Below are 20,507 nucleotides of genomic sequence, written 5' to 3'. Positions count from 1 at the left end.
TGTAGCTGTCTGTGTAATGCGCTGAAATTCCTGCATTGACCACCACTTGTGTATTTGGGTGGCAGATGATTGTTTGCAACTGGTCAGTGGTGTTTGTTGATGAGCTGGGTGGTTCCAAGAAAAGTATAGCACATTTCTAAAGTCAATTAATTGACAAGCTCCTGTTCTCATCGAGTGTGTAATATGAATGTTCCACGGGTATGTTTAGACTGAAAAACAGAGTGAGTGTGACAGTGCAAGATGCTGGAGTATGACTACATTTCCCATAGTATATTTCTGTGGTGTTGCAAATGTAGATTGATAACTAGAAAGATCCCACCCCTTCAAAATGTAATGGTATATTTAAATATAAAAATAAACCACACACGCACACACACACACACACACTTGCATGTTGAGAACATTCAGCAATAATTTATTTTTCATCATCTCAAGAACCACCAAATTTCTCATCTTGAAAATTAATTTTCATTTGCCAACAACACTGTTTTGAAAAATGTAAAGTTACTATACAAATTCTTAATACAAAAAGAATAAATTAATGGTGGAATTGGAATAATTCCACACTTTTTTCTACAACATACACCTTTGATTATGGTTGAACAGAATCCAAGAACTATTTTACATGCTCTACTGTCAGTTGGAGGGAGTGACCTATATAGTTTGTTTTTAAACTAATGTCCTTGTTACACAACTGGTAATAAAACTATTGACCACAATATAAGTAACATTCTACACCTAGTTAACTAAGCAGTAACTGGTCATCTTGTAGCACCTGAAAGGGGTTGTTACAATGTCCAAACTAAAAGCTAATATTGACTTTAAAACGATTTAAACGTCTTTAAAACAATGGTCAATGTCCTTGAATAACTGCCTTTTAACGTTGATGAATGTTAGTAATTATGCCTTCCTCTTAGCTACAAACTTTCAGCTCTACCCATGAAGACAGCAGTGGTATGGTATAGTAAGCCAGGAATAAATAAACAGTTTTTTTTTTTTTTTTTTTTTTTTTTTTAAGGTCAAGTACGGCTCGTTTTTTAACATTCCTAATCTAACACCTGTGTTTAAACAAGAAATCTGTTTATAGATGTTCAGTAATGAAGCAACTGTAAGGCTTTGCCATTTGTAGAGCTGCTAGAATGTGTACAACTGTTGATTGGGGTGAAGGTATTTTTTTTTTTTTTTTTTTTTTTTTTTAATTAAAATAGAAACTATGTTTTTAAAGCTTTATTTCACAGTGGAATTTAAAAAGGTAGTTGGATTTTTCACTACTCAATTTTGTTTGTGATTAAGCTATAAATAATGGCAAAACAAATAACTGTCAGCCAGCAGTGTTGCCATGGAGATCTCTTCTTTTGTTCTAATTGGCAGTGCTTGCTCTGTCTTTCTTGGTGTTGTATAGGCGCTTATTTTTTCTGGATCATACTTAGAGATTTCTTTTCTTTCTCTTGGTCTGCTTTCACTATTGCTGTCTTCATTCCATTCAAACACGGCTCTGCTCGGAGAAGCAGAAACATTCCCTTCAATTACAATAAAACCCCTTTGCTGAAAACCCTGTAGAGATTTCACATTGTGCCAGCATTAAATCATGTCATACACAGTACTTTGCTTGAAATGATGCTAAACCATGTTGAAATTTAAAAACGCAATATTAAGTCATGTGTAATAACAGACTTAGCCAATATCCTGGTCAATAGGCATAAACAACATGGACAGAAATCATTTGAAAAAAATAAACACAGAAAAAAATACAAATAAATACTCATTTGACGAAAGAATCACAGTGTGGGGGTAACGCACATGGTTTTCGTTTGTACCACTAATTGTTTTTTGTGTCTTAGGTTGGCAAATCGAAAGATATTTTGCCAGTTAAGGCTGTAAATTATTGCGTGGACCTTTGGGACAGATGATACCAAAGCTTCCCTTGCTTAAAACCAACCGTTACTGTTCTGTCTGTATTGATACACACCGATAGCAGAGGTGACTGGTAGATATAAAAGGATACCTACCCGGAGAAACAAACATTATGGAACAGTTACATTATGAATAAACAGAAACCAAGTAACTACTTAAAATTGTTCATATTTCAACGAATCAATACAGTACACCTACTAATTTACAGGCATTGATTTCCCCTTCCTCACATAACTGGAAACAATATTAAAATAACTATAAACTGAGCCAAGTGATGCTATATGAATTATTTTGTTCCTTTATATGCAACAGAAACAGCTTGTAAGTCGCTTATTAATTTCTTTATTTTGGACTTTTTCTGTACCCAGATTTCTGAAAAGCAAACTTAAGACTGCCTGTTTATGGCTATACATTTTATTGGCTAAGGGTTCACAGTATCTTTTTATATCATATAAGAACTGTACAGTCTAATCCAAGGTCCAAATACTGCATGTGAATACTGTGCATTCTACAGCAGCAGGCAAGCAATTATAGCATACAACTTATACCCACAGCTTGGTACAAACCTGCACTTTGTTCTTTAAGGCAGAATGTGGATAAAAATGAATCATGATTTATAATAGTCACATAATAACAAACCAAGACTGATCTAATCATGTGTGTGACCTGCTAAGCTACAGGCTCGTGCCACTTGATCTGTAGGATGACAAAACGCTCCCTTTAACCCACCCACAGTAAGCTGCCATGTTCAAACAATTCCAGGAGTACAGGTTTGTTTCATAGCTGTTCCAGTGATGTTACAGTACAGCCAATGGAGCACCTGAGGGTAAAGCACCTGTACGGGCCCTGCCTTTGCCATTACGGAAGAAAGGTGGGCACTGATAAGCCTGAGAGATGAACCTTTATGGACTGAGCTATCGAAAATGGACAATTGTATGTTATCCGAACTGTTTAAAAAAAATTAAAAATGGTTCAAAACAATGAGTTTTCTTATTTGTTTGTTTTTTAACCTTGTGAGCTCAATAGTTAAAAAAAAAAAAAAAAAAAAAAAAGCCACTAGCCAAAACAAACTTATGCAATAGACAAAGAACAATCTCTATGCTAAAATAACAATGATTTTATTAAAGCAGTTTTAAGTATGGTGATGATTGGCAGGAAAGGATGTGTGTCAGAGAAAGCATGTAGTTAAAATAAAAACCTGGATCCAGGTCAATTTTTTTTTTTTTTTTGCATATTGCAAAAACCTGTTCCTCAACTTGTACTGGCTTTAAGGTGAATAACACTGCAGTACCTGGGGTAGTAACAAAAAACAGGAAAATCAGAAGGAAACTGACTAACGTAGTCCTTGAGATACAGATGTGTATTGGACTGCGCTCTGTGTTGAAGGCTGGGGCGTCTTCATGTGAAGTATTGTTCAGATAAACCTCTGTAAAGTCCCATATCTTTTTTTTTTTCTTCTTCTTTTTATCTTTGGTAGTTCAGCAGCTAATGTGATGCTCCATCATAATTACAAATGTTTGCAGCTGGCAGATGCTGCTGATCCAAAAACATGTGCCTTTTGAATGTGGATTCTGAATCTTTTTTTTTTTCCTTCAAAACAATTAGGGGAAAATATTCTTAATATTTTCCAATTAAAAAATAAAAAGCAGTGTTTAACATTTTTCAATTTTTGTATTTATTTATTGGTCCAGTACAATGTTAGTATCTTTTGCTTTCTTCTTTAAGTTTTGTTGTTCCCAAAATGCAGACAATGTAGGTTGAAGGAACACAGACAACTCTATGAAGGTTAACTTTGCTATGGGACCATGGGCTGGCACCAAATAAAACATAATTCGTATTGCATTGGAAATAAACATCAGCTGTCTGAGACCAGAGTCTAGTGGCTTGTTTGTAACACCAGCATTTCTTCAGAGATTTCATTTTTGTGAATTCAAAACTGACTATGAATGCTGTTGATTTCTTGACGGCTGGCCTAATGGCTGATCAGATGGCATCTGCCAGTCAGTGGGTAATGTTTAGTTCATGGTCAAATACCCAGAAGGATAAAAATACCAATACCAACCACTGACAGTCTGTAGGGTACCATAACTCAGTCAGTTCACAGAGTCCCTAACCATGGCATTGCTCATTGTTGTAGAAGTGGTGGGAGCTGAAGCTAGTGGAATGTAATAGTGCCCGTATAAGGCAAATGACAGGATAGTGTTGTGCGATCTCAGAATGACATTGATGTGGTAACAGTAACAAAACAGGAGTTCAGACCAGAGTCCCAGGCTTGGCCTTTTCTCGCCCATACCACTGGACATCTGCTAATTCAGTGTACAAGGAACTCTCCAGGTAACAGCTGTCATTGTAGGACCTAGAACTAAGAAAAGAAAATACATGTGAATAACAGATTTAAAAGGATAGAAACCACATCTAATGTTTCGTTTCTTTTAAGTTAGCCAGTGCAACATATGCAAGGTCTAACAAAAAATGTATTAGAAACAAAACAATTTTAACAGTATAACAGTAGTAAGGGATTGCTTAGAACAAAGGAAGACAAATACATACACACACCTGCTCTAACTACAGTTTGTTCTTTCTAGTTTCTAGAACTTTAACATGTTTAATTCATTCATATAGATTTGCCTTTGTTCTTGCACAGAGCTGCAGTGAGTCAGAGACTGAACTGGGATACCAAGTCAAACTTCAGACTCAATCCCTTCTTCCAACTATTCGATAGCACAGCCTTGCTAATCAATAAGTTACTTTTGGTGACTCTAAAAAGCTTAATATGCTTATTTTATTAATTTGTTTTGAAGCTGTACAGATTTTTTTTTTTAATAGAGCGAGTAGAAATGATAAGGGAACATGTGTTTTTTTTTTTTTTTTTTTTTTTTACACATTCAGAAGCACAGAGAGCATGCTTTGAAAAAAGTTTTAAAGAGGAAGACGCACACAGTACTATACCTCTATTCATCAGTACTTTGGTGAGCTGCAGATAGAGGCTTATCCTCAATGTGAGAGTTTTGTGCTGTCTCTCTAAACCAAGAAAAGTGGAGAGGACAGTCAAGTAGGAGGATGTTAGTAAGAAAGAGGACAACAGTTAGACATGTTACTAAAGTACAGAACAGACTATTATTATTATTATTTTTTTTTTTTAGGAGTCGTGTATTAGTAATTGTTAGCTGGTAGTGGAAGAAAGATTACAGTGAGGAAGAACTACCACCAAAAACCTGCCAGTCTGTTATACTGTGGAATTTCTGCTTTCCCAACCTCCTCCCATTTCCATTGTGACTTACCCACTCTGCCAGCTTAGGATATGTTGTGGACTGCTGGGTGGCATGGCTGCAGGCTCGCTGTTCGGTGTCATGCTCCTCTGATTGTTAGGTGAGACAGCTAAAGAAACACAGAAAGGTTAGGCTGGAGTCTCTTTGCTCTGGTATTCTACCTATGTCTCTGCTCTGGGCTTAGTGCCGAGGAGGGGGAAACCATGACTAATCAATGGATTCATTATGATTTAGGTATTGCCTTTCCCACTTTGGTGGGTCTATAACCCACTTCAGAAACAATGTTTGCAAAGTAAAATGTCACGCTCCTAACCTGCGATTCCTCTTCCCTACCGAAGAGTATTCAAAAGCTCAAAGCAAAAAACCTATTTTCATAGTTACTCTTGGAAGAGCTTTTGCTCTTTTCTGCTGTCTGGTCACAGGACTTTATGGGAGTGATGCACAACAACTCATGTCATTCATATATCAACCTGTCCACTGGACCACCCTGGATCTTGTGCAGAGATCCTCCTACGAGAGCACCCCTGCCCTACTGAATTTATTGCTGTGTCTCTTATTTCACTGGGATTTCTTGTGCTGTTTTGTGCTGCAGTACCAAAACAAATCTGAATCACATTTTTAGAACAATGTGTTTGAAAAGAAGGCAAAACCTTTTCCTTTTTGCATCTAGATACATATTTTAACTGGTAAATATTTACCACACATGTGGCTACGTCTTCATGAATTATTATATGTAATGTCATGAAAAGTTAGTGATCAGATCTTTTTTTTCTTTCCATTGTGACATACTGCAAGCAGCACAAATAAATCCCACTGCTGTCTGAAGAGACGAGCTCTGTACTGCCTACTTTATACAACTGCCTTGTAAAAAGTAATAGATTACCGTAAAGTAACCAATGTATTCATTTTAAATGTATTTATTAATTAGTGACTAGTAAGCCTGGACAATTACTAGTAATTGAAAACATCAATAGTCTACTGGTACTGACAGAATGCAGTGACCACAGAAGCTGCATGACAATAAAAAATTGTTTTTATAGGCATTTTCAACAGCATGTGTTTAAAACAAAATGAAATATGCATATACAGTATGATCTTATTGATGTAAGCATTTGTGGTATGAACAAGAGATGTCATGAAAAACCTTAATTACAGTATTTGCCAACATGGCTGAAGGTTTGTTTGTTAATCGCTGTATTCACCGATAACAAATACAGTAAATTCACATTTTTTCATGACATATCCTCTTTTTCAGGGGTCTCCAATCCTGGTCCTGGACAGCCCCTATCCAGCAAGTTTTATAGGTGTCTTTACATCATTAATGACTAAAGATCTGGAACACCTGTTAATATTGACGAATAATTGGTTCAATTAAATTAATAGCAGAGTTGGAGACCCCTTCTCTATACATACACTGCTTTGGTTGCTGCAAAGCATTCAGCTGGTGCTACAGAAAAAAATCTCCAAATTAAAAAATATACCTTTGATTTGCAGAAGAATGCACACACATGTACAATATGGCATCAGGGTGAAAGCAGAAAAAGAACCCAAAACCCAGTAACACAACCCCATCACTCAGCCACATCACAAGAGCTCTCAAGCCTACCTGACGGTGCTTTGGACATTTGAGACATCCTGGACTTCCTGCTGTGTGCCATGAAGGAGCCCTGCAACGTGCTGTACTGTGAGCCGCTGTCAGAGGAGTTGGAGCTGGTGTGCGATAGTCTGTTGTGCTCTTTGAGGGTGGATGAGGTGCGCTGGTACCAGCACCTGAGCTCGTCCGACACGGCAGTCCTGCCCCCGCTCTCCCGTCCCAGTGAGGGGGTCCTTACAATCTGAGAACGGGAGGGGGTCAACCGGCCACTGCCTTCCCCCTCATCCCCGTGCCAGCTGTCCTTGTACATACCCCCTGCTGTGTAAGAGTTGGAGGTTTTGAACTGCGCTTTCACACTGTAGTGTCCTTCCTGGTCATTTTCCAGGCTGCGCACCACAACCGGCGTGGGGCTGCCATCGATGTACAGCGGGTACTCCTTGATGCGGTACTGTGAGGAAGGCTGGCTCTGGCTGTGCATGTACACCCCGTGATGAGCACCCCCGTTTTTAGCAGCCAGGTTGGGCATGCTGCCGGAGTTGGAGGAGCCCAGGTTCCCTGCCGATTTGTGCCGCTGCCTCTGTCGCTGCCTTGCCTTGGAAGGGGAGTCTTCGGCCAGAGTGGAGTAATTAGGGTTGCCCTGGGCAGGGTAATAGTGCTCGGAGCTGGAGTGGCTGGTGCAGGAGGAGCAGTCGTCCAGGGGGTCCGAGCCATTGCTGCTGCGTGTCCGTGGGGTGTAGAAATCAGGGCTGGCCGTCTCGTTCTCAGAACCCAGCAGTTTGCCCTGCGACTCTAGGCTGGAGCTCCGGTGTCTAAAGTGCTGTGCTAAACTGTGCAGTCGGGTGGGGCTGATGTCAACTGATCTGTAGGAGGAATAAATGGAGATCACTGAAGTTTATCCAGCGCTTTAACCACTTATTAAAATATACACGTATATTACTTAAATGAAAATGTAGTCTGTTTAACACTTCTGTGTAATTTAAGTGTTGATTAGAACTAACTGTACAGTACTGCTATATTTACTTTAGTTTTAGACTTGACAAGCAGATATAGTGTAACAATGAATTGTTCTGGTGAAAACACACCCACAGCTGTTGCTGTTATGCTGGGACATGTTTTCAGCAATAGTGAGCAGAGTACATACAAGTACTGAAGGGAGATATTGAAGTTGACAATTCAGATTTCACCAGAGCACTAGAATAGCCACAACCAGAATTTATGTATTTAAAAAAAAAAAAAAAAAAAAAACTTTAAACTGAAACAGTGAAAAAAAAAAACCACACACAACACTTCAGTACTTTAATTTGATGAATTGCTCGATCAAGCTTTTATAACTTCTTCTATAACTTAACCATGTCACCAAAAACACCAGTCTTCATCATAACCGCACATAACACATTGTTCAAATATCACTCAGCCTTGAACAGATCTAAACTAACAGCATGCACGTACCCCCTTCAATTAAAAAAAATACATTTAGAACGCCCAGTTATTTAATTTGTGATTTTCTCCCTAAGTTAAAATGTCCCTCACTGAAGCAATTCCCCACAATAACTCAGGAGAAGTGAAGGTACAGTGGGCTTCCTTGGATATTTACCCAGTTATGGAGTGTGGAAGCCCCATAATAAAACAGCACACTTACCTTGTGGAATGGACATATTGTGGACTCCGTACACGTAGATCCGGGGTGGATGGCATACTGGACTGGGAGTTCCAGTGGGGGAGGCTCCTGATCGGGCTGTTCTGCAAGGAGTTGCTCCCTCCAGCCTCTGCACAGCTCCCTGAACTAGGTAAGCGCCTGTGACTGCTAGGAAAACATACACAGCCATTTTAGCTGGGAATAACACTGAAAAAATAACGCACTGCACTGGACTGGGGTTTCAGTTACATTGTAAACAACACAGTAACATATCCAGCATGCTGTTTTCTTATAACAAAGCGATTTTGTAGATTACTTCATTTTAGGAGGCAATTCCCAACTATGCAACTTGTCCAACTTGACTCTGATCAAAAGACAAAGCAGCACTGCTCTTTCTATAAAATCTCTGCTGTGTGTTGTGTCACTCGGCACTCAGCAGCATAAGAACATAAGAAAATTTACAAATGGAGGCCATTCGGCCCATCTTGCTCGTTTGGTTGTTAGTAGCTTATTGATCCCAAAATCTCATCAAGCAGCTTCTTGAAGGATCCCAGGGTGTCAGCCTCAACAACATTACTGGGGAGTTGATTCCAGACCCTCACAATTCTCTGTGTAAAAAAGTGCCTCCTATTTTCTGTCCCTTTGTCTAATCTCCATTTGTGACCCCTGGTCCTTGTTTCTTTTTTCAGGCTGAAAGTCCCTTGGGTCGACACTGTCAATACCTTTTAGAATTTTGAACGCTTGAATTAGGTCGCCACGTAGTCTTCTTTGTTCAAGACTGAACAGATTCAATTCTTTTAGCCTGTCTGCATATGACATGCCTTTTAAGCCCGGAATAATTCTGGTCGCTCTTCTTTGCACTCTTTCTAGAGCAGCAATATCTTTTTTATAGCGAGGTGACCAGAACTGCACACAATATTCAAGATGAGGGCTTACTAGTGCATTGTACAGTTTTAACATTACTTCCCTTGATTTAAATTCGACACTTTTCACAATGTATCCGAGCATCCTGTTAGCCTTTTTTTATATCTTCCCCACATTGTCTACTGAGTCAACAAAAACTCCTAGGTCTTTTTCATAGATTCCTTCTCCAATTTCAGTATCTCCCATATGATATTTATAATGTACATTTTTATTTCCTGCGTGCAGTACCTTACACTTTTCTCTATTAAATGTCATTTGCCATGTGTCTGCCCAGTTCTGAATCTTATCTAGATCATTTTGAATGACCTTTGCTGCTACAACAGTGTTTGCCACACCTCCTACTTTTGTGTCGTCTGCAAATTTAACAAGTTTGCTTACTATACCAGAATCTAAATCATTAATGTAGATTAGGAATAGCAGAGGACCTAATACTGATCCCTGTGGTACACCACTGGTTACCACACTCCATTCTGAGGTTTTTCCTCTAATAAGTACTTTCTGTTTTCTACATGTTAACCACTCCCTAATCCAAGTACATGTGTTTCCTTGAATCCCAACTGCGTTCAGTTTGAATTGAACTGCAGTATTGGCATTATTGCCAATACTGCAGATGAAACTGAGCAGATATGGTGGGTTCATGTGGCAGTTCTGTTCTTGAACTATTCTCTAAAACAGGCTGCCTCAAAATAAACCCTGAATCTGAACCTGCAACCTCCTGATCTCTATATGCAGGTGCTGAACCACGAGACCAATCTGTAAGAGAAACACACAGCCTCCCTGACTCACCCGGAGTGACTGTGAGAAGAGCGCTTCTTGACTTTTTCGTATGGCTCATCTAAAGAAGACTCGCTCCACATTTTGGGTTTGATAGGAGACTTGTCGTAGTCGCTGCGCTGGTAGTGCATGTGCCTGAGCCCCTCCAGGGACTGTGGAGGTGGGGGTCTGTTGTGGGAAGGGGGCCGAGGAGGCAGACCTTTATGAGGGGAGGCTGTAGGGGAAAATGTGCTGGTCACCTGAGAATCGTCTGCAAAACACATAGAAACACAATTAAAAGCTGCAAACAACTTGTCTGTTTATACCCCGTTCTCAGCAGACGTCACTAGTTATCAGTTGAATCTTACAAAGGAGCAATACATAAGAGAAAAAAAGGACAAAAAAAATGCCTTTCTATAACCAACTTACCATCCTCAAGAACAAGGGCATCCGACAGCGAACCGTCTTCAGAGCTAATATTTGCTTCTGTGAAAAATAACACAAAGTTTAATAAGATTAAACAAAACATGCTATTTTAAAACTGGATTTAGTAAAGAGTTAAACACAAAAGTTGTTATAATGCTGTCTTCAGCATCTCCTTAGAAAGGGAAGCAACGACAACTACTTCCACTTGTCCTAGAAAAGACCTTAAGGAAGTAATTAGTCAGCAATCTGCAGTGAACTTGAACAAACAATCCTTCCACTTTAATTACTAAAATCAGTGGTGGTCAGCATCCAGTTCCATGGAAAATTCTGTTCAGTGACTAGCATTCCAAACCTTGAAACTTTGAAACCTTGAACAAGCTGAACCCCCCCCCTTTCAAGGCTGCTTGCAATGCATTTTAAAACTTGTAGTTTTGTTATTTGAGCTTTGTATCACTGTAGCTGATGAACAATGGTGTTTAAGGACAGCCTGTACAGTCTTGCAAGGACATGTTTGGTTCGCTTGGGAATCATTTTAAAGCAAGAAACAAGGTGTGTGTTTATGAGAGTGCGTGAACACCTCGGCATGTCAGAGTAAATGAATGTGTATGGACACTGCTGCTCACCTTCTATAATAAGAGAAGCCCGCTGCGTTGGTTTCTTTCCAGATTTGATACGATACTCGTTAATTATATTCTCAATTTCCTGCAGTTTTTTTAGTGCGTTCAGGTAAGAGGTTTTCCTTTGTTTCTTCAGTTTCTTGCTGACGTTGGGGTCGCTGGCCAATCGACGCGCTGCCTCTGTGATCTGAGACTGGATGGCAAACTCTCGCTCCAGGCGTTCCAACTCAGCCTCCTGCCATGCAAGAGAAACAGTTACTGAAGCTTTGAGCAGGCTGGTTTTCCCAGACTAGCTTTATGTGGTTGGCAGTGTTGCTGATTTAATCCCAACCCATGGTTAATTCGGGAACAACTAGGAGGCAGAAAAATACTAAATGGTTGTAAACCAAGCATATATATTCTGGTAAAGAGCAGTGGCTTTTCTTTTCTGAAGTAAGAAAGAGGTCAAACAATTATGTAGACAAAAGAGGGTGAATTTACAGTAGATAAAAATCCCCATTATTATGAAATGGCCCATTCTATAACCATTAAAGTATACCCCTAATGCTGGTCAAACATTGTCCCAAGCTGCACTTTTAGAATTTGTATAGATTTAAAAGGGACGGTAGGCCAGACAGTTAAAAATTGTTTTTTGCAAACATACATTCATTACACAAATTGCCAAAAGGGCAGATAAGAGCCAGAAACTTTATCCAGAAAATGTTCCTCCCAAGTTGGTGAAAGATGAGAAACAATGCTTCTTTTCACTGAGGTTTCTGGCTCTACCACACAGCTGGTTGGACACTATTTGTGTCCACAGGTCCAGGGTTATGAGCCCAGTAAAATAATGGGAGAGAACAAGCACTGTTGTTACTCTGAAGAAAAGAAAAACACACCCTTACTTTTCCTCTGAGATTGCAGGGGAGGTGGTGCATTCAATGGCTGTACCTCAACAATACACGTAGAAATAGATATATCACTGACTACACAGAGCTTTCAAAAATGCCAACCATGAGACCCAAATGGCACACTTAAGCAGCAAAACCTGGGTAAATCAGGCTGAAATTACAATTTTACAGAGTGGATTAAGAAGTATAATTGGTCTGTTAGGCAGGTGATTGACACAGAAAAGCAAAAAAAAATGCATTTAAATATCCCTTGCATTTAAAAATGCAACCTTATCTTTGTCTCTGGCAGCTGTGTTTTGCTTTGCCATGCTAAATATGTTACTGCTAATCTTTTCCATTTCAGGAAGTTTTTCAGTATGGAGATTAATCAACCCATGTAAACATTTCATTTGGTTTTGTTCTGTACTAATTATGAAATGTTATAACAATTGCAGGTTTGTATATTTTATATATATATATATATATATATATATATATATATATATATATATATATATATATATATATATATATATATATATATGTGTGTGTGTGTGTGTGTGTGTGTGTGTGTCAGCAGTGTAGTTCTGTGTGGAGCAAAGGGTTTGAACCTAAAATAACTTGTAATTTCATAAGTTAAAAGTTACAGAAAAAGCGCAGAATCTGCAATTGCTTAACTGTAGGGCGATCTTAATCGCAGCCACGCAAGTTTAGTATTCACTATTTTTATTTTTCTCAATTTTGACAAAGCTTCCCATTTGAACTGGTAACAAAACAACAAAAAAACTCTCCTCCACTCTTGTCATTCTGTCCCTCTGAAATGAATTACAGGACTTTAACCAGTGAACTGACCCGCTACATAGGAGGCTGTAAAAACAACAGAAATGTAAGATTTAAATTTGCCCTTTTGCTTCACTTGCTTAGCAGGTGTGTAATATTTGTAAGATGATGAATGGATTTGCTTTGCTCTCACACCTCTCCCTTTGGCAGAATGTTCTGTTCGTCCAGTTTAAAGGCAGTACCAATCTTCCGTTGCACAGCAGGAGGCTGCTCCCCTGGGTCCAAGGGATACTCTTTAGGTAATTTCCCTGTTAGCTCCTGTAGGAAATGAATGGAATAAATAACATACACTTGCTAAAAAGGGTTCCTGCAGAATACAGTGCAAAAATATAACTACAGTAACTGCCTTAAAATTAATTATTGGTAATTGGTGTAGTCGTAAAAAGGAAATAAGCATAAATATAAAAATATTTACACTTCAAAAATAACCTTAAAGATATCTTGGCAACAGTACAACATACACAAAAGTAGGTAAACTAACCTAAATTCTATTTACAGTTCAGATAATCAGTTTGGCAAACTGTATCAACTGCATTTGGTCATGGCATTTCTTGCTGGAATGAATTGTCAGTGGTTTGTGAAACACGTTTTTCTCCTGTGTTTTACATCGATTGATTGTGTGCTGTTGTTAAAACAGGGATATTCTTTTTTAAAAAATCTGTTAAACCTCAGAAGACTGTTTGCTGTTCAACTATTCAATGTAACGCAGCTGGCATTTGCATATTTAATGCCAATGAAGGGTTACTAAGATCTGCCAATTTCTACCACAACTAACTCCTTGGTTATTGAAACATGTGTACACTAAACGCCTTACCGCCTCTCGTAAGCAAATCTTCTTGAGTTCCTCCAGACGCTGGCGGAGTGTCTCCTCCAGAGCTTCCTGCCTGGACTTCAGTGCAGCCAGCATGTCTTTCTTGGCAGACTGGGAGCTGTCAGACTCCTGGGAACCTGTCAAAAAACATCAATGTCATTCCTAAACCTGACAGCAAACGATACACCTGCTACCGAAAACAGGTTTCAAATAAGCTTTGTTTGGAAGGTTTGTGGAAACATAACTTTATACACTGGTCTATTTAAACTGTGTTATATGTAAAATCTATCTTATAGAAAGATACAGTAACCTGGCACCAGTATGATACATATTAAAATAATACCAGCAAAACCTTTTTGGAATGAAGACTAATGTAGTAAAAAAAAATAAAAATAAAAAAAACAACATGCTGACCTTTAGCATTATTCATCGGCCTAATTATGATTTTTTTTCAGAATCCTGAGCCAATCTAATTGCAGGCAGTACATTGTTTTTAAATGTCTGACTTTAAAGATTACAGCAAGTTATGAAAAGGGCAACACGTCCATATATGGGAGTTGAGGATGTAGAACTACGCTGCAGTAACTCTTACATTTCATCGTTATAATGACAATCCTACGCAGCACACCATTGTTTTGAGTTTATGCCATCGACTGCCAGAGGAATAAGCAATGAGAGCACCTGTCCAGACGGACAGGATGCTTGTAAGGAAGCAGATGTAAGCCAAGATAAGAACGCCAAGGCTGGGGTTCGGCAGACGGCCAAGCCAGTTTAGAACACTTCTATTAGTTCCATTACTGTACACAGGGCAAGTATGACATCCCTGGAAAGTCACATGATCAGGTTTTGTTATTTAATATCTAGGCAAAAAACAAAAACCCCAAAGGTCAGATGTGTAGTCATTCATCCAGTATTAAAATACTGAGTACAGCTGCACACGAGTAAAGATGAATCAGAAACTATCAAACACAAAAAGGTGTAAATTGTAAGAAGACAGAATCCTTGGGAAGAGAATAAAAGTTTGGTAAAGGTTGTTCGGTGAAAGTGTAGCTGAGCACCTTGAATGTAGTGATAGGGGGGTTCCTAGTAATTAACATCCCTCTCCTCCTCACAAACAGCCAAACTAGGAAATGTTACAATTTTTGCCTAATGTAGTGACATCAGTGCACAGGATGCATCTCTTAAAACTGCAGAGAGCAAGCTGAGTGAGCGCAACACCAACATTCCTTTCCAGTCCTGAGTAACAAAGGGATATCCTTAGAGGCAGGAGCCAGCTGTTCATTTGTTCTACCCCAGGACAAACTACATGTCAACACATTTTCCTGACCACAGAACACTCATAACAAGGACATTCACGGACAACTAATAAATTCCCATAAATATCCAATGAACAACTGGAAAAAGTGGATGATTCACTACTCCCTAGGCCATAGGCATATTTGGACTGTTGTTGAAGTTATATCATTCATTTGATTTTTAATTTGCATTTGAAAATATCTTACTGGGCAGAAATGGGGATTTGAATTCTGTAGCCCAAGCGTAGCCAAAATGAATTATTCCGGTTCTGCAGAATTTGGTGGCTAAGTGTGAAGCTCTTTATAATAAAGAATGCAATATTCCCTATGGGTACCCACTTGTTGCGCAGGTGGCTCAGACAAGGGTTAATGGAGATTAAAAACATATTTACAGTAAGTGCTACAGCGCTGATTAACCAGTGGCTGACAGACCTAAATCTCTCTAAAGGGACTGCACAGCAATCTTGCTTGACCACATTTCCTTTGCATTTTTTAAAACTACATTCTAACCACTACAGTCCTAAAATTAAAAAAAAGCTGTCCCACCTCTCTTGGCCAATATTCATTTCTATAAGTTGTGACAGAAACATTTGCCTCCAAGTTCACAAAATGTATCTTTGAGACAACATTATGCCATAAAAGCTTTTAACTTGTGTAGAGTACACTTTTCTCTAAAAACAGCAATTACTGGTACTTCAGCAAAAGATTACATCTCTGTGTGCAAAAGGTGTATATACTTGAAGCCACTGGTAAAATAACTCCTAATATGTTAAATATGGTACCCATTATAATTTCTAAATATAGCACCATGGGGAAAAAATACACAACTAGCATACTGTATTAAGCCCAGCATATACAAGGAAACTTTTTAGGGAACTTTTTCAAGCAGCACGTGGTCATGGATGAAAGCCTTATTGCACTGAGTGGTGCTGCACTTATAACTGCATTAAAACTTCACAGAAGGTGCGGCTGGTTCAAAAGAAAAGGTTTTATTAACCAAATGCAAAGAAACAGCACCGGACTTATCAGCCCCTGCCTACATTTTTTTTAAACTATTTCAGTTAATTGCCTTAAAATCCCTGTTTACATCATCGTTTCTGTTAAATTGTTATAAACACTAATCTGGAGCCAGTTCTTTGAAATGTGCTCACAAATACTAATGCATGCTCCAGTCACTAGCAGCACTCTTATTTTGCAATGCTAATTCTTATGAATGTTTTAATTAAATTAATGTGTGACAGGTAAATACAGCACAAATAAAATGTATCATTAAGTATAAGTTAATATTTAAAATAAAACTACACCTTTTATGTTACATAACGTTATGTTAACTGCTGCTAGGCTAAACAGAAATTACTACAACGTAAACATTAGACACTAATGTCGCCATCTTGCAAAGTCATATGACCGATGAACTCTAACTCTAAGTCTCTACTGATTGGCCAATATTTCCTAAAAATGTTTCTCAAAAGTAGAACCCAGGTCTACTCCGGAAAATATGTTTCCTGGTTTCTGGACACACAGAAACAGGCAGCGTACACGAGGAAGCATGTTTCTGGAAACATTTTTCCTTGTGTATGCTGGGCTTTAGACTACAGTGAAAATTAGTCCAATGTTATATATGCAGCATGCCATGCTATGCCAGGTTATTTACACTAAGGGTGAGGTACATTTATTAATTAGAACACCTTAGAAGGATAAACACACACAATATATATATATATATACCTAGTCTAGACTAGGACCTAGTCTAAAAACAATACAACGTCTAGACACCCCCCTGGGACAAGCCATTCTCCACTGTACCCCCTCTGCTGAGAATGCTTTAGTTCACTCATGACTTGTTCAGCTACAAAATCTGTGCAGTCAGCTGTGCCCTTTCTTATCTTGCTGGCAGCACAAACTGGTGAGGTAAGCTATCCACATTAAAAACATAAGTCGCAGTATTTACACATATCTTACAGTTGGAAAAAAAAAAGCAGATACTACAATGCCATTGACATTTCTGCTTCCTTTGCTAAATGATTCTGTTTTTTTTTATCCATTTAAACTAAATGAACAGCACAATGCAGCATTGTTTAACCTACTGCTAAGGGATCCTTTCAGTTAAAACTGGAATACGCGTGATCATTGTTGCATGTATCAGGTCTAATCCTATACGATCAATATTTACTGCAATTAGAATACATTGCTGTTCATATTCATATGAATGTGCCACTGCTTTCTCTGGTTTAAATCACAATTGAATCCATAATGCTAAGATTAAGCATGAATTACCAGTCAATTTCTGTTAGTTTACTAAAGGAAGTTACAGCAAATGTGGTTCAAATGACAACAGAAATCTTGGGAGTTGTCATCTTTTCCTTCTCATAAGTAAATTGCATAGGTTTGGGATACCAGAAACACATTCATTATGTCTTCTCAAAAAATCTCCTTCCAGTCCCAAATAGTATTTTCCCTTTCGTTTTAAATTGGCTCAGCAAAAAAAAAAAAAAAACACAATGGTTGACTAAGAACACTTTTTCAATGGCTGGTGATATTTAATATTGTAAGCAACTGTTAACAGCTATAGCCCACTTACAGTGGAACCAACCACTTCATTTTAATGACTCTCAGAAGACTGCAACTATGCCACTTTTAACTGTTTACTACAAATATCAAAACTGTTCCTAGATACAGGGAATTCTCCCCAGTTTCAGACAGCAACATGCTCCAGTGGAATATTTCCAAGCTGTTCTCCATTATCCATTAACCTAGAGCTGGAAGGATGGGGGAGGGAGCTGCTTTGGACTACTGTAAACACAGCAAATCCAGCAAAAAAAATCCCCACACTTCCTTTTCATTAGCACAGAAAAAAAAAAAAAAAACTTCTCCATACAAAATAAACAAACACAATTAGTTTTGGCCTCACATTACAACACTAGTAGCCAGAGCATATAATATTTTCTGCTGTAAAGCCACACACAAGATTGACACTGCATTCTGTGGTTTGACCTCAGTTTGAAATATATTCTTAATATATTCTGCATCAATGGACAAGCTGCAGAACTCTGCTCTATTTTTCCCTGCTGCATTTTAAAAGGTTTATAGTGCTGATGTACCCATTGCTTCCACAGGAGAACCTCTCTATCAACAGTACACACATTTCAAACTTTATTACAGGATGTCTAGTAATGGAGAAACTAAAATAACCCATTGTTTCCTGATGCACAGTCATCTACATCCATCTTCACTCCACTCATGCAATACATTTAGCACAAGACTTTTAGTAGTAGGGTACCTGCCACAGCCAATATGCTCAGCTGGAACAGATTATCTGGATATGCTGCCAGATACTGTTTTACTAATCTCCAGTCTCTACCAGTTTTGAACTAAAAACAGTGTCTCTGCTATTTATGTTATTTATAAAGTGCATATGTCTTGAAGCACAGTTCAGCTCAGAGTCTCTGTCTTCAAAGATATCTGGAAAAACTGGAACTCCTCCATAACACCCTAGTCATAAAAAGGTAACTGCAAAATAAATGAACAATTCTGATGCCTGAAAAGCAGCCTAAGCTTACAGGATCCTGCTCTCTTCATATCACACTTAGAAAGTATATGAGATTTCAAACTGTGTGTGTGGCCAATAATAAGACTGCATGATCCATGTGTATGATTGAAGGACAGCTTAGCTTCCAAGTTTGTATTCTATCACAGAGTTGTTAAAGTTTTTATTATTGGTGCTGGGACCTTGAATGTATTCAAGTGGGGTCATCACAGCCATAAAATAAACATGTTTGATCAAAAATTAAATTACATTTACAAACAATGAATATTAAATGAAGAGCTGACAGACATGAAAGTATAATTTTCGTTGACTAAAAACACACAAAGATTATACAAAACCGTAAACCTCACTTATACATCTCTGTAATCTAAATGAAATAGCTAAAAAAGTACCACGAAAAGGTATTTACGAACAAAAAACTTTTATACATATATCCTACAGATTTTACACTCTTACAGCATGCTCAGTAAAACACACTACACCTTACGCAATATTATTTATCCAAAATAACCTGTTAAACATGTTTGAGAATACAGCATCCACATTGAATAGGTCAAACCATCTCTCATCTACAAAACCAAATCTTGCGTGTATATATATATATTTTTTTACGTGCAATGGTTTTGACAAATAAACTTGCCAGCCTTGCCTGCATTAGCCAGGCTATAAAGACCTGCAGACCAGCCCATAGCCACAGACTCACCTGATGACAGAAGACTGCCACTGCTCCCACTGATGATTTTCCCTTTGCTTCCCATGTTGGCAAGTTTAGAGGTCTTTAGTGTTCCAGTTTCTGTCAGGTCAATAGCTATTTCACTTAAGCTTCGTGCAGCATGGATTTTTGACTATAAAATAAAAAGAAAAAGCCTCTTAGCTCTAGGTCAATATGGCATTTTTGAAAAAGCCATCAACTCCCATTGATTTTTTTTTATTTTTTATTTAAGACCTAAAATGGTAACTGTATGTAAAAATGTGCCTTCGTAGTAAAACACATTTTTTCAAAGTGGTGCAAAATGAAATGTGTGTTCAAGGATCCTGACTTAGGGGAAGTGCCATTTTAAAATTCTGATGTTTTAAATTAAGAACTTGTTGATTGTAATTACTCTTTGTCTGGACAGTGTGGGATGTGAAGAACAAAAAGGTGCAGACAACCCTGAACACAACAGTTCTGCATTCCAGAGCTACAAGCATGGGGAGTTTTACTGGACAACCTGCTACCCCAAGTATTCAGGTCTAATCGTCAGTTCAGTTATTTGGTGAAAGACAATTAGCATACTCAAGATTAAAGATTAGGATTTCCAACAGGGATATAAAGCACAATATGTCAAACCACCCCATGACTTACCCAATTAAAACCACATTCTAACACGTCCACTAGGGACAATTTAAAGGCTACAAATGAAGCACATTAAATCTCATCTCCATGGTAACTGACTCAAAAAAGAAAAGAAAACCAACATGGGGATAAATAAATAAATAAAATCAACTCTTCTACACGTGACTAAAGCAACAAACACTCACCTTGCTCTGCTTTCTATCCAGATAGAATTGGTGCTGGCTAATAGCCATAGCCCAAATGGACTTTATCAGTGCAGGACAGGCATACCAAGTATGCACTGCAATTCCACTGTGCCCAAAGGTTCTTCTTGACACTGATGCCCTGGGGGAGGGGGAATGTCAAATACATACAATAGCTTAGTAACAAATAAAATAAAAAAATAACTATCTACAATCTGTTATGACTAGCACACTATGAGCAGACAGAATGAAATTTGTATCAATTATGTTTTACAGTAACACAGCTTTTGGCAACTGGTAAAAACAAAACAAACAAAAAAAAACCCCTATAAATTATGATTTAAATAAAAAGCTAAAACATGGTTATTGCCGACTCCTAGAGTCTACAGCTGACGAAACACACTGCCAGTTACAGTAATGTTAACATGGCTTTAATTAATTTACTGTTCACCGTTTATCATGTGATGCTTGCTAAAAATGACACTTGCAGCAGAAAA

At 38.3% G+C, this 20,507-nt stretch overlaps 1 protein-coding gene across 6 annotated transcripts in view; it reads right to left on the bottom strand.

Annotated features, from left to right (window-relative positions):
- Nucleotides 1-1,170: 1,170 nt before the first annotated feature.
- Nucleotides 1,171-20,507, bottom strand: part of LOC121319920 (FERM domain-containing protein 4A-like) — a 138,352-nt gene continuing 119,015 nt past the window's right edge. For 5 of the 6 annotated variants that reach the window (XM_041257882.1, XM_041257881.1, XM_041257880.1 and 2 more), the window contains exons 13-23: nucleotides 20,014-20,152; nucleotides 19,196-19,337; nucleotides 13,654-13,787; nucleotides 12,975-13,097; nucleotides 11,140-11,368; nucleotides 10,520-10,576; nucleotides 10,124-10,361; nucleotides 8,417-8,581; nucleotides 6,790-7,637; nucleotides 5,196-5,292; nucleotides 1,171-4,276 (exon numbers count right to left, since the gene is read on the bottom strand). In XM_041257882.1, coding sequence (XP_041113816.1) covers nucleotides 4,168-4,276; nucleotides 5,196-5,292; nucleotides 6,790-7,637; nucleotides 8,417-8,581; nucleotides 10,124-10,361; nucleotides 10,520-10,576; nucleotides 11,140-11,368; nucleotides 12,975-13,097; nucleotides 13,654-13,787; nucleotides 19,196-19,337; nucleotides 20,014-20,152 — 2,281 coding nt within the window. In that variant the 3' untranslated portion in view covers nucleotides 1,171-4,167. The remainder of the gene's footprint in view (nucleotides 4,277-5,195; nucleotides 5,293-6,789; nucleotides 7,638-8,416; nucleotides 8,582-10,123; nucleotides 10,362-10,519; nucleotides 10,577-11,139; nucleotides 11,369-12,974; nucleotides 13,098-13,653; nucleotides 13,788-19,195; nucleotides 19,338-20,013; nucleotides 20,153-20,507) is intronic. The other variant, XM_041257879.1, reaches the window with a different exon arrangement.

The sequence above is a fragment of the Polyodon spathula genome, chromosome 8 (assembly GCF_017654505.1).
Source record: "Polyodon spathula isolate WHYD16114869_AA chromosome 8, ASM1765450v1, whole genome shotgun sequence".
Classification (NCBI taxonomy): Eukaryota; Metazoa; Chordata; class Actinopteri; order Acipenseriformes; family Polyodontidae; genus Polyodon; species Polyodon spathula.
This window is presented reverse-complemented; position numbering and strand designations above follow the sequence as displayed.